Genomic DNA, 14,620 nt, shown 5'->3' with positions numbered 1-14,620 from the left:
AAACCAAGAACATTTAAAAAAGAAGCAAAAAAAGAAGAAAAAAAAAGAATCAAAACAGGACTGTAATTAACGAGTCTTTAAAAAAAGAAATAGCACTTGTATTACCAATGCTTACATGTTCTGCTTATGACCCTGTGCTGTCAAGACCCTAAAAAGCATTGTTCTTTAAAATTAAATTTGATGACTGAAAACAGGCAAGAGCTACATTACTAGCAACATTTTGATGCCAAACTGAGGTGCGTAAAGGATATAAAACAGCGTTTCCAAAATTTACTTCAGTCACACACCAAAACATACAACTCTGTGAAACAAGGATCCCATATTCTAAACTAGTAAGGCTCAGAAGCAGAAAAAGACTCCATCAGAAATTGTGCAAAGCTACAAAGCTGGTCCCACACGTTCTAAATGGCAAAAAAATCAGTTTCTGAAATACTGTATAAAAATTAGTTGATCAAATCTTTAGTCTAACTACAATAACTTCAAAAAAGAAACTCCAGCTCACAGTTGAGCAATGCTTTATGTTATGCATTAACTTGTTAGGAAATGAAGCTTTTACATTTTCTAGCCAGGTTACTTTTGGTAACTACAACAGTATTGGTAAAATATGTCTTAATAAACTAAGTGTATCTTACATAAATTTGCTTTTATTAAACTTGAGACCGAAGCAATACATAAGCCACAAATTTGAAGATATTTATGCAAGACTTAAAATGTATAATTAAGATGTCTCTGGTATCAGCTGCCCCTTTGCACATTCTTTGTAGAATCAGGGCTTAACTAACATATTAGTGAGTTCAGTTATTCTATAATGGATTAGAACTCAGTTTAAATAAAAGCTTCAAATATCTGTAATAGTGCTTTCTATACATTTTTTCTCTTTATTGAGAAAATGTGTTTCAAATAAAAAAAGCAAATTATGCAACATTAAAAACCAAACTCTATATGTGAAGATTTCAGCACTGCATACTGCACAGATAAAAAATTTTTCCTTCTACTCATGTTGCAACTAACTGAAATTCACATTTCTCAGCAGTAGGTTTTTACCTGCCTGAATGAAACACTTCTCACAACACCCACATTTTCAGTATGAACATAAAATGGACAGCGGTGCAGTGCGTTTATAACACACCCTATGCAAGGTGTGTTAGTTAACACTTCTAAATACTTTCTTTGCATTTCTGGATTTTGGCCTCTGTTCTCTGGCCCCTTGTTCAAACTTGCTGGAAGCCTGTGAGCGAGTCTTTACAAGGCAGGTAGTCCTGGTTTTTACAACCTGCTTGCTCTTCCGTTGCGCCGGTTTGCGCCCACGCCTAGGGTGTGTTATATAAACCTTTTTAAGGTCCTTATGGATGCAATCATACCTATTCTCAGGATCGTCATCATCATCATCTTCCTCCTCCTCCATTGGAACAGTCCTTGATTTAGCCTCTCCCTCATCTCCTGTGTGAGGAAGGGGAAATAAAAACACTTAATAAATGTAAAACCTGTAATAAATAACACAGTGCATACATCCCTGCCCATGGCAACTGGATGATCTTCAAGGTCCCTTCAAACCCAAACCATTCTATGACTCCACAATAAAGAATTCCCATATAAAAATAAGTTGTCTGATGATTGTAAGAAGCTATTAGCTCAATTTGAGGAGCTCTGTAACAAAAAGTCACCAACTAAAATTCCAGGCTGCTCTGTAGCTATTAAGACAGACTTGAGAACAATAATACTTGCCTATCTCTGCCTTCAAAGTTAAAGACAAGCATGTACATTTGTTATGCATATGTGAAGACATATTTTGAGAATTACATGGGTTATCCTTACAGCAAGTATCAAAACGCAGCTGTACAATATGGTTAATGTCTCACAGCACAGGACAATTAAATGCAACACATAGCAGGGGGAGAACTATAGAATATGACATGTGCCTCTAAGTTCATCTGTACCTCCCTAACTGAACAGAGAGGATTTCATATAGCAGATAGTTTCTAGCACACTCTGAAACCCTCCCCCTTTCTCTTCCCTGACTCACATGTAAGTCAAATTTAGTTAGCAATATCAAGCTTCAGAAAAGGAGATGCTAACATTCTAAAGAACTGATATCCCCTCGTTCATCATTTCCATATTTTCTTCAGACCAAAATCAGTTTGCAGAAGGCTTGCTCCCAGTTGTTTTTACATATGCCTGCCCTGGAACTAGTACTAACCAGATGTTTGACAATGATTACAAGATGATTACAGAAGTCCCTCACTCCCTGGCCTGGACAAAAAGAAGCATCTTGCTGGTTAAATCAATTCTAAGCCTCACTTAACAACTTGAGCTTGTTCAACCACAGGAGAGACGCCTTTACTTACTTGCCTATCAAACCACAAGTAAATTGAAAGGAAGTTTGCTTTCTCTTATAATCATATAGCAAAGTTGCATTCTCATAGAAATATACAACATAAAAGGTTACAAGAGACCACTGAATATTATCTACTCCAGCTTCTCCTCAAAGGAGAGCTAACTGCACAGTGAGATCAGTCTTCATCCGGCCTCGTCCAGTTTTGAGTATCCACAAGGTCAGGGACTGCAAAGATCAACAGGGCAACCACTTCCAGGCAATGACCACCTTCAACGCGAACAATTTTCTCAAAGTATCTGATCAGAAATCTCCTTGCTGCAACTTCCATTCAGTCACCCATCCTTTCATTGTGCACCTGGCTCAGCCTTCTCTATACTCACCCAAAAGTAGTTAAGAAGACAGCAATTAAGATTCCCCAGCTTTATCACTCTCTTTAGACTAAATCACCCAGTTCTCTATCAGATTATTAATTATCCCACCTCACCATCTTATTCTTCCCATTTGTACATTGTTATCCCTCTATTTGATGCTCCAATGAAGCTGAGAACTGTTGAGTATGTGTTACTGTCAGACTACAGTCCACTATTAATTGCTTTCATAAAGAACTCTTTGCATAACCCCTTCAGCAATGATATCACTGGAGAAGCACGATTTCAGCTGTCAGGGGAAAAAAACTGCAAATGCCAGTACTATACATCTAGTGACTTACCTAAACCCAGTTCACTGCAGGATCTTAAAAACAAACTTAGTACAAGGCCGTATGACATGCAAAGTAAGAAACTTATTTTCCAACTGTTATTTCTGTAATTATGTAGAATATCATTAATCCAACTTCTCTTTCCTATAGGTCTATAAATCCAAAGCTGCATTTCAGCTGCAAAAACTAACTTCACACAAGTAAACTGGAGGAAACGCCCGTGAAGAGATGGGTATCAAGTTGGTAGGAAGAAGAAAGAATAAGATGTTTTATATACTTTTTTTTTCCCCTCTCCCTAGAAATTACTGTCCTCACAAAAATTACCTCATTTTGCACTAAGCAGTAATATGTAGAAGGCTCTACCTACAATGAGTTTCTCTAAAAGCCAAAATACCACCATCCTTCTGCTGTCTTCACAAATACATTACAGTGTTATCATTTTTAACTTGCAACTTCACTAATGACTTGGAGATAACGGAGTCAACAGTCACAGTAAAGTCATGGACAGAAAGTTTTCTGAAACATCATTAGAAATGAGCAAATAGAAAACAACTCCCCTGTTACAGCAATCAACAGCAAATAGTTCAGGGTTTTTTTACTCGCAAATTCATTTCTTACAGACATCTGCAGAGTCCAGGTAACAAGAAAACTACCCTTCCTTTTTAAGTTCTCTAAAACCAACCACCCAAATCCCATAGTTCTGAACATTTCTGTTAACTTCCTGAAGATATAAGGCATTGATGGAGGAGCAATTCATCTTGAAAAAAACAGAGCAGCAATATTAAGTAAACTGCTATGAAAACACTAAGTGATGACGTTTCTGTTAATTGACAACAGGTGCTTTAATGCTGCAAAGGTCACACGATGCACAATCTCCATGACTTTTTAAATGTATATTATAATGCCACAGGTTTTAGAGGCATCTCAACTGCATAACTATATGCTCTCAATTCATTTGAATTCTCCAGGTATCCTAAATATACTTATATTTACTTATATTTAATATAAATTTACTTAAAACTAGTTTCTGCTATCAGTACTGGAGCAGCCAAAAAGAATACAAGCACTTTTGAAAGCCACGCCGCAAGGAAACATCTGTTGGAATTACAGACTGTGACTACAGCTTCTTAAGCCTCTCCACCTTTTACTTCAGAAATGATGAGCTATACAGTAAGTGACATGGCCATTTCTCTATCAGAATTCAAAAACTTAACTGGCTGCAAACTTTTAAGCGTATGATTATCTCCTTACAGATAATTCAGTTGGGGATTATTAGACCGTTACCCAAACCTTACAAATGTCCATAATTCATAGGTTAATAATAGGTGTAAATAAAAATATTTTGCACACCTGATGACTGACAAAATCCTGTACCAGCAGACAGCATTAAATTTTCAGTCACTGGCATAATTTTCTGCTCATCACTGCTTCCATCACCTGTGGAATTCTGCTCTTCATTTTCTTCCTTATCAGATGAGGAGGAGGAAGAGACAATAACCTTTTTTGATATTTTCTTTTTCTCTGTTAAGCTACTCCTTTTATTTTCTTTCACGGATCCTTTTTTAATCTTTTTCTTATTGTCTTCATAAGACTCCTCATCAGAAGAGGACGACTCATTCTGCTCTTTCTTGGTAATTTTCTTTTTCTGGCTTATTTTTTTCTTTTCCTTCACTTCAGGTCGTCTTTTACTTTGCACAGCATCTTCAGAAGAACTCTCCTCTTTCAGGGGAGATTTGTCAGCATCAGAAGATAAATCAACCTGTGCTCTTTTAGGTACTTTCTCTCTTACATTCCTCCTTTTCCTTTCTTTAACCACTGTTTCATTTTTAGTCTTGTCACTTTCAGAAGAATTACAACTTCCTTTCTCTGGAGATGACTTTTCAACATCAGAAGAGGAATCCTCTTGTTCTTTCTTTAAGATTTTCTGTTTCAAATTTTCTGATTTCTTCTCTTTGTTTTCTGATCTTTTTTTGTTTTTGAATTGCTCTTTTGAAGAATCAAAACTGTGTTCCTTCTTTGCATATTGCTCAGTACTCTCTGAAGAAGAATCTTCCTGTGCCTTTTTCTTCATAAAATCCTTGTTTTTCTTAGCCTCAGTTAGCTTAATACTTTTAGGACTACTCTCTTCTTTCTCCAGTAAAGACTTCTCAGCATCAGAAGACTCATCAAGCTTACCCTTCAAAGCTTCTTCTTTTAAGTTTTTCTTTAGTTTTTCTTTAGCAACTGACCCCACGCTAACTTTTTTATCTTCAGATGAATGATTAATCTCCTTCTCTGGAGATGACTTTTCAGCAGCATCATCTTCAGAAGATTTACCTCTTTGTTTCTTTGGAGAGACCTTTTTCTTACTGACTTTCTTCCTCTGCTCTTCTTCAGAAGAATCGTAACTATCTTCTTTCCGTGAGTATTTTTTCTTAGCTTTTTTTGCAGACTCAATTTTACTCAAACGTTTAATTTCTTTTTCTAACTCAGAATCATAGTTCGAAGAATCTGAATAGTTCTGCCGCTTCTTTTTTGCGGTAGCAGAATTTTTAGCTGACTTGCCCCTTTTGGCATCTAAATCTGAACCAGAACTGGAACTTTTTCTTTTCCGCTTTCCATTTTCGTCCATTACTGGTTGATCCTTCAGAACACTTGAAGTCTTCTGATCTTTCGCTGGTAATTCGCTATTGCTGTCGATATCTGAAGAACTGCGACTCATCATAGCTACTTCTTTAAGAACAGCTGGCATCTCATCAGAATCGGAACTATTATCTACTATAGCTGGCTTTTTTGATTTACAAAGTTTATTAGGCCTAGGGCCATCAACTGCACTGTCAGAAGAGTTTCTTTTATCTTTTTTCCTTCTTGATTGTTTTGATGATCTTCTCTTACGTTTTTCATTGCTTGTGTCATTGCTATCTTCTTCTGAATTTGATGTTAAAGGATTAACATCTGTTTGGCGTCTCAGAGGTGTGGTCTTCACACGGGGTGATCTCCTGAGATCGGATTCCTCTGCAAGTGAGACTGTTTCATTCTCTGTGGAACGTTCGCTATCAGCATTACTATTTTGCTTTACAGAATCACATTTTTCTGTTCTTTCATCCTTGCTTCCCTTTTCCAGACTGCTGTCTTGATCTTCAGATTTAAATGGAGACTCTGAAAGGGATACAGGAGTCAATTTCACAATCAATTCCTTGGTTCCTTTAGCTGATGTTTTCAGCTTAGATCCTTTGGTATCTTTCAAAGGAGTGGTCAATTTTGTATTTGGATTCTCATGATCTGTTCCGCTATTTCCATTCCCTTGCTCATCTGCTGCAGTCTGAATTTCCATAGCAGATTCTAGAGTCTCAAAAATATCTTCAGGAACAGATGAGGGAACAGACACTATATCCATGTCTAAAGCCTCTGTACTATTAGGCTCATACTGAGGTTCCTCATTTGTGCCAGACCTTTTATCTTCACCACTTGTACGTTTGCTGTCTTTTTTTTCTACTGTCGAAACATCTTGATCCATTGGCTCATTGTCAGGCTGTTCTGATACAACTTTTTTCTGCTTCTTAACAGTGTCATCCCCTTTTAATGCCACATGTTCCTTTCCTTCATCTTTCTTCACCTCATTTTTTTCTGATCTAACATCAGTTTTTTTCTCTTTGGTATTTTTCTCTTTGATTTTAACATCCAAAGCTTGAATCTCCAGGTTCAGACCTTCTTCTAGTGCCACATGAGCTTTTTTGATGTCACCCAGCACAGATCTAAAAGCTTTTAGCTGACGAAGTTGCACAGCTGGGCTTACTTCTGAATTTTCTGCAGCCTTTTTCAAAAAGCTCACAAAACTGGAATTCATATTTGCCGTAGTCTCAACCAGTTTTTTTGTTTTCTTAAGCATGTCTTTTGGCACCATTAGTGCTTTATAAGAATATGTTAGTGAACCTGAATACGAATCATCTAGGTTTTTTTCTTCACCATTACAGTTTGAATTATTTCTCTTTGGAGAAAATTTGACTGTATTGTCGTATATTTTACTTTTTTCAGTTTCAACTTTGGTCTTTTTTTTGTTTTGTTGCAGTAACTGTTCTAAATTTTCAAACACGCTGTCACACGCAGTCACCAAGTCCAATAGAGGCTCTGGATGACAGCTATAGCAATGCCACTGGTTATTTTCATCCAGTATGGTTGATAGCTCCTTTCTACCCAAGTTGCGCAAAATGCACTTTTTACAGAAGGCGTTATGGCAAAAGTCACAGCAAATCAGATTTCCACCTTCAGCACACCACCTGAAACAAGACATAAGAAATATAAAAGTCTTATCTCCCTGTAATCAAGGTGACGTTTGAGAAGCTTCCATATTTTTCACTGATGATGAATCTACTTTTTAAAAATTCAGATGATAAACATCATGAAACTGAAAAGCACTCAACTGAATTACAAAGTCAGAACATTAAGGTGCTTGATTAACAGTTCAAAAAGCTGAAAAGGCCAGCAAATGCTAAACAATTTCAGCAACAACCTTAAACAAAGTAATTAAACCTGGTTTTCCATGTTCTGGCTGAGATGTATTTTTTTGCTTTGTTTTCAAGCAAAATAATCAGCTTAAGTCTTTCTAGCCTTCACTGGTGTATTACTGTGCATGAACGAAGGGAAAAAAACATCACCTACATTTAGATTCCATGGTCTTTGATGAAGACCTGAAAACTGACTTGATAAGCAAGTGCACAGGCAGCAAAAACTACAGAATTTTGACTGGGTTACACATCTGGAAAAGTAAGCTACTGTGACTCACAGGGTTTAGAACGTGAGATTCTACCCCCATCTTTGAATTAAAATATTTGCATGGTAACACGTAATTCAAAAACTTGGTATCTCCCAAGTGTTTACTACAAGATTTCTTTACAAAATGTTTTCCAGTTAATTATTTAAAATAACAAAATACCTCCAAAAAACCTACTGACTGAGCAATCCTTCATAAAAAATGATTATTGATTGAACTCTTTTGTAGTGGTCAATTTCATTAAAGCAAGAAAGAAAAAACAGCAGATCTGTGAGTGTTGTTTAAGTTTCAATACACTTACCTACACTGTTCATCCATTCCATCTGAATCACGGCTAATGTCATCGCTCATGTAATACTTGTAGCATGTCTGCAAATAAAGAGATAAAACACGCAATTTTTTACTATGTCAAATGGATTTCAGTAACTCATACAATTTCAACATGTACTAGAGGCATTAAAAGCATCACTTGCAAAGGTATTCAATATTCTAATCTTTTAAAGTTCATTATGAACCTAAAAAACATCTTTCTTAGATACAACAGGTTTCAAATAATCACAATAAGGTGATTTCTTATTCAGATGGCATAAGGTTTTTGAAAATGAAGTAACAGATTCTTTTTTATGGCCTAATATTTGCAGATTCTAGAACATCAACTGAAAGCCTTCAACCTAGAAAAGTGTTTTCTGCCAATTTTCCAGGAACATCAATATCACATTAAGAAAGAAAATTACATCTCCCCAGCACAACCCTACATAGTTTTCTGCTACCTGTTCTTTATGTTTGCCACTGATACCACAAAATTTTAAATAGAAATGTCTTCAGTATTCATCCTGATGTTAACATCCAAGTATTCGATTTCCAGGAGCAGACTAAGTATTCTCATTGAAAAGCTGATAACTGTAGGAAAGTAATATGCACATGTAGCAGTAGCAGTGGCTTCATCTGCTGAAGCCTTTGAATTAAATTCTGATGTTTTTTTCCAGTCATCAGTAAAGAAAGCTCTCCTAAACTTGAAGCTCTGCTTTGCACATGGATTAATACAAGCTATCAGCTAACTTTTGCCCTTACATTCCATGAACCAGTGAACTGAGAATTTATCAGAAGTTCAGTTGCTGACATCTCTTAACTTAAAGTGATTACATCTCTTTACATGGAATGTTAAACATCCATTCAATCAAATAAAAAATAAAATAAAATAAAATAAAATAAAAACAGAGCCCACAATAAAAGCTGATGTTTCGAATCTTGACAGAATATTTGGAGTCAAGAGAACACAGATTCTGAAGAAAGACTCCAAAGTATAGAGCTGTTTATCAGAACAGCAAGAAAGAAGACATGGAAGACACAGAACATGCGGGTAAGAACTTCCATTACTCTCTCACACAATCATATAGTCGTATTCATTAAAGATATACAAAAATGGTGGGAAGCAATATGTGATGTAATTAACTTGCAGACTTAACAGTCAAGAGCTGTTATGGAACCCAACACCTTAAATAAATTTCAAAAATGAACTGGATTCTTGTATATATCACATGAACGTGTACCATTACAGATTAAGGATTTTCAAATCTTGGAACAAGAGGGCTCTAGCAGAGACTGAAAATAGTCATTCAGTATGCTAATTTTTCTGAGTATGTTTTATAGAAAGAAACAAGACAGAATGAGTAGAAGAAATGAACCAGAACGTTAGACTGGACATGTCTGGGATAGTATGCCAGCTGAATGTGTAACATTAACTAGGATGCAGAGAAGAAGCACAAAGAAGGAAACAAAAGGGAATGCTAAATGTGCATTGTAACTGAAATCTGCATCTCTGTATGTCTGAGACTATCTATAAACACAGAATCTCTGAAGATAGATCATATCTCTACACTTCCTTGAAAATTCAGAGTTTTCCACAACAGGAGGTCAAAATTTCCTTCCTCCCCTGTTCCTTGTCTCTTCCATTACTGGCATTTTACAACCTAAATTGAAGTCACTATAAACTGTGTAACTGCAGAACCAGGTGCTGGTTTAGGACTATGGACTAGACCATTATTACAGAGGTTGCCATAGATTATCAGTCCTGGACCTGTCCAAAACTGAAACTGAAATGGATTAAAGCTATCTTTCCACATCTTACTTTAACACTGTTCTACATATAGTGCCTTATGAGGAGATCCAGAATTGAATCTATTCTTACAATAACATCACAGGTAGTCACAAATTTTAGATAGACCGTCTAACATTGAGAATTCACTGAAAGTACAGACTTACACCTGTAAAAAATGCATTACACAGTGAGTTTAGCTGGACTATACAAAAAAATGGGAATATTAATTTCTAAGCTGTATTTACTTTTTCATTTTCTACTTCTGGTTTCCTTAGCAATTAATGACTGAAAAGTTTATAAGCTAAAGATTTACAAACTAAAAAGCAAGAACTAATCCCACAAAAATCCCACCCAAATCCACTAATCATGACATTTCAAACAAAAACAAACAACACAAACTGTAGAACTGTTTACCACATACCTTACAAATAAGAACTTTCAATGTAGGATGTCTATAGATTGAATCCTTTTGAAAATGGTTCACCTGTTGCCCACAAGCTGTACAGCTTACAATTCCATGCAGTCCTTCCTCTATAGAGAGGATTATAAACCACACGTTATTTTTTTTCATTTTGACGTCTTTTTAAAACAAAATCTGTATATATACCTATTTCATTTTCTTACAGTATTTTTTCTGTTGGGTTCTTTAACACCTACCATTACAGAGATCTTTCTGTATCACTCACCATTTAAAGATGGAAATAATTTTCTTCTAGATTTTATGCTCCTAATACTTGGCACCAAAATAAGTTTTGTCATTTGGGAGATTTAATAGAGATTAGCTGGTCAACTGCTGAGAATACACTTAAATATGCAAGTCACCATTAAAAAGCTTTCAAATGAACCCTGATATTCTGCACTTCTTTCCTCTTTAAATCTTAGTTCATAAAGTAACATTTTAATTAACATTTTTGTTGTGCTGATTCTCTCACATATAGTTTTAATTTCTCAACAAGAACTATGGAAAACCATTACATAAATGAAATGCTTATAAATACTGTCTGAAATACACTTCTTCACTTTTTGTTCCCATTTTGATTTTTTTTTTTGTTTTTAAGCTACAGTTTTCCTATAACACATATGTTCTCACCATGTTGCTGACTCCTCCAACATTCTGTGTACTACTCTGGTGCTGTACCTACATTTAGCTAAGAAAACATCTCTTAATGTTAATCCCCCAATTCATTTTCAAAGGTGGTGAATTCAGCACTGGAAGGCTTGCTACCTGCCAATCTTTCAAACCCATTAACTAGTACTACTGAGACACTTTTCAGCAGGAGTGATGCTTTCAGGGAAAAGGAAAAACATTTCAGACAGTTCATACACTAAATCTATATGCTACCAAAAACTTATTTTGGGATCAAATGGACAGAAGTTTGACACAGCCTTGCTTAACTGTAACATGCTCTGTGCTGTCACATACAGTAAGTAACACAAGGAAATTATCTCAAATAGTTAACTTCATGGTTGCAGCCTCAGTAAAGGCCATAGATTAAAGAACAACTACCCCTGAATTAGAGCCAAGTATCAATACCACAATATTAAGGAACTGAGTGAAAATAGGCAAAGACAACACAAGCTACTAGCTAGTTGCTACTGAAATACAATTTCAGATCAACTGAAGTCCAGTATGAGCTAATACACTGTTACAATGCAGTGAAAATACCAGGTCTGAAATTGTGAATTCAGAGTTTGTTGTTCTCAAATGCAGTCATGCATGTACTGCAGAGCTTGTTAGATCTGCAAAGCACCCCTTACAACCTCAAAAGTGCCTCTGTTCCAAATGCTGTTGGCAAATCTCAAATACTTACATGCATCATACTGTACCACTCACAAAAGAATACTGCCTTATTTTATAAGCAGCATAGAAGACTACTCAGACTTTTTAAAATATGGCAGTCCTTAAATGGATACAAGAAACTGAGAGGAACAAGCTGTTTGTTGTCAATTCTCAAGCCATTTCCAATTTCTCTAGAACTTTGAGGGGAAATACTACTGCCTTCTTCCTAAAGTCTGCAAGTTGGCACTAGAAAAAAGAATCTATTCATGAGGTCAATCTTTAAATCACATCACTACTACAAAGGATAATGGTCTGAAGAAATTAAGTAACAACTAATTCATTAGCACTGAGAAAATATTTTAAAAACACTCCTAACTATGAGTTTGTTAGTAAAGATACAGTCATAACCATTTTGTGGACAGGAAACCTGAAAGTAAGGACTGGCACAATGCCTTATAGTACTGCTTAAGGCCATTTGGATGCTAGAAAGGCAGGACAGTTCCACTACTACTAATATTTCTTATAAAATTACACCTGTAAGTCCTAATGAAAATACAAAAGATCCAATCTGCAAAGAAAAAGATGTGCTGGCTTTTTAAAAAATATACTTTATTATTTATCTATGTGTACCGTGCATAGAATTCTGAATATCAAGTTACTGGGACTGCACGCTTACCTGCTTAAAGCAGTAATGCTTAATCTTGTTTGAGCACAGGCCAAGCATCCCATTCTAGCAGCAAGAGAAAGGCAGTGGCCGCTTCATGTAACTTGCCTGTAGCAAGTGTAGAATAAATGTATCTGCGCTACTTTTTCTGTGAGTGTCACAAATCAAAACTCTTCAAATACATTCCTAATCCAGCTGCTCTTGAGGCAGACTGCAGTCAGGACTGCAGTCCTACCTTTCCTGTACTGGAAACGGGGACAACACAGCAGCAGACAGTACCTACCCCAATTTCTAGAAAGTAGACAGGAGCTTAACAGTCAAAGATTTACCAGCAGGGAGCTAAGCTTCACCTCAGGAAAGGCATGGTCTAAGCAAACTCTTGATATTCTTTCCAAAACCATTACCTCCTGCAAGGAACTAGCACAATCAGCTAGTCCAGATACACAACGGAATGCCATCAAATTCTCTAGGGATGGAAAAATAACAGCTGGGAGTGCAGGTCAAATGAACTGTCCTGAGGATGCACACACAGACCATAAAGCTCAAGCAAACCGGCCCTATGCAATGTTATAGCCCTCAAGATTTCAGTTGGATCTCTTGTAAAACTGCTATCAACACAACTGCAAAAAATAACCCTCTATGCTAGATAGAATGTTTTCTATTTATATAACTGAACTAACTTTCAAAGATCAATAATTTAGAGATGCAACGGAACATAAGCACAAGCCCCTACACACTTCCTCATAGCTGTGTTTTACTTTTCTTCATCCTCAGATAAAGAGCACTTATGAAATTGTAACACACTAAAAAGAGAGCAGGTATCTCAAATGACACAACAGGAAGATCTAATTGCATGTAAAAGAGCCCATCTAACTTTTGGAAATATATGAGAGAGAGGAATTGCTACTAATCACTACCTGATAGGTAGTGATTACCTATTATAACATCTCAATGTTATGTTATCTCTATGTTACCTACATAACATCTCAATTTTAGCATACAAAAAACCAAGCTGGCAAAGCAGCTGTCCAAAGATAATCCTTAAAAGGGCACTACTGGTTGGGAATTTCCCACAAGTTTTTTCAAAAAATCTGTAAAAGCCTTTGAATTCCATCAGAGGTTTGAGCTTTCTTGTTACCACTGACAGGTAGTTATGTCTATATATGTCCCTGCTCAAACACGATCATTTTCCTGGAGAGTGAGCGCTCCCCTACCAGTGGTATTCCAATGTAATTCCTTAAAAAAAGGAATACTTGTAACATCTGCTTCCAAGTAAGCAACTGTTCTGAATACAAAGCAAGAAGGGTCCATATGGAGTACCTAATGATGCATCCTATAGCTACTGAAAATAAGAGGTTTAATGAGAACTGATCTTAGCTTTCACTGCTGCATTGCAGGGGCAGCAATGGAGGCTAATATCAGCCAGCTATTATCCTTTATTGAACAAAAAGCCAGAAGAGTGGAGGTATTTTGAGGATAATTTATTAGAAATATGAACAATTTTTAGATGTACCAAATGTGGTCAAAAGCAGCAATTTAAACCCACTTCAATAAATGTTTTAAATTGTATTTACCTCCACGCTTTTTGGGGACTTCAGGTTTCATTTTAACGGTATTTCTGCTTCTAAATTCAGGCCCTTTAAAATCATCTTTGTCTTCATTCAGCACTGGCTCAGGCTGTACAACCACTGTACCTAGAATAATTTCATTTAGAAATTGGAAACCATTACACATCCAAATTAAGTGCAAAAGTCTTTTTTAAATAAATGTCAACATAGTATCTTGAAAAAAAAAGTGCAGTTTGTTGACTAATACTCAAAAGTTTGAATGTACAGGTGTTCACAGCACAAAAAAGGAAATAATAAATTAATAAATAAAACACCACACACTTCAAGCTGTGTCCATTTTGCAGCTGTAGAACAAAAATTGAAGACTGAAAAGGCCATAAGAAGTAAATACTGCACTGCCTACCCTGATGTGATATGTGCAGAAGAGAATTATCACACTGCTGGGAAAGCATCTCCAGCACAATGCTGCAACTAAAGGACTTCAGTTGGGTCACTTAAACCTACCGGAAGCCTTAAAGTAATTACTCTTCTCTCTATTTCCCCTTCCATCCAGTTTCCCTCATCTTATTTCAGTGTGAAATAAATGAGAAAGCAAGAGAATCTTTTTTTCTTTAGTAAAATTCAGAAAAATCTACTTTTATGTTAACAAAGTACAATACTAACTGAAATCATATGAATTCAATAAAACATCTTTCCTACCTGGAACTCGGTTTTAACACTTTCATTAC

The 14,620-nt window shown here is 36.1% G+C and overlaps 1 protein-coding gene across 1 annotated transcript in view; it reads right to left on the bottom strand.

The window, feature by feature from the left end:
* ATRX (ATRX chromatin remodeler) overlaps positions 1-14,620 on the bottom strand; it is a gene marked incomplete at its 3' end in the record, with an annotated part of 73,376 nt that overhangs the window by 43,384 nt on the left and 15,372 nt on the right. The window contains exons 6-10 of the mRNA XM_079541944.1: positions 13,899-14,018; positions 10,302-10,411; positions 8,084-8,151; positions 4,383-7,288; positions 1,362-1,440 (exon numbers count right to left, since the gene is read on the bottom strand). Coding sequence (XP_079398070.1) covers positions 1,362-1,440; positions 4,383-7,288; positions 8,084-8,151; positions 10,302-10,411; positions 13,899-14,018 — 3,283 coding nt within the window. The remainder of the gene's footprint in view (positions 1-1,361; positions 1,441-4,382; positions 7,289-8,083; positions 8,152-10,301; positions 10,412-13,898; positions 14,019-14,620) is intronic.

This window comes from Tetrao urogallus (assembly GCF_951394365.1).
Source record: "Tetrao urogallus genome assembly, chromosome: 13".
NCBI classification, from domain to species: Eukaryota; Metazoa; Chordata; class Aves; order Galliformes; family Phasianidae; genus Tetrao; species Tetrao urogallus.
The sequence above is the reverse complement of the archived record's forward strand: the minus strand, read 5'-3'. Positions and strand labels throughout refer to the sequence as shown.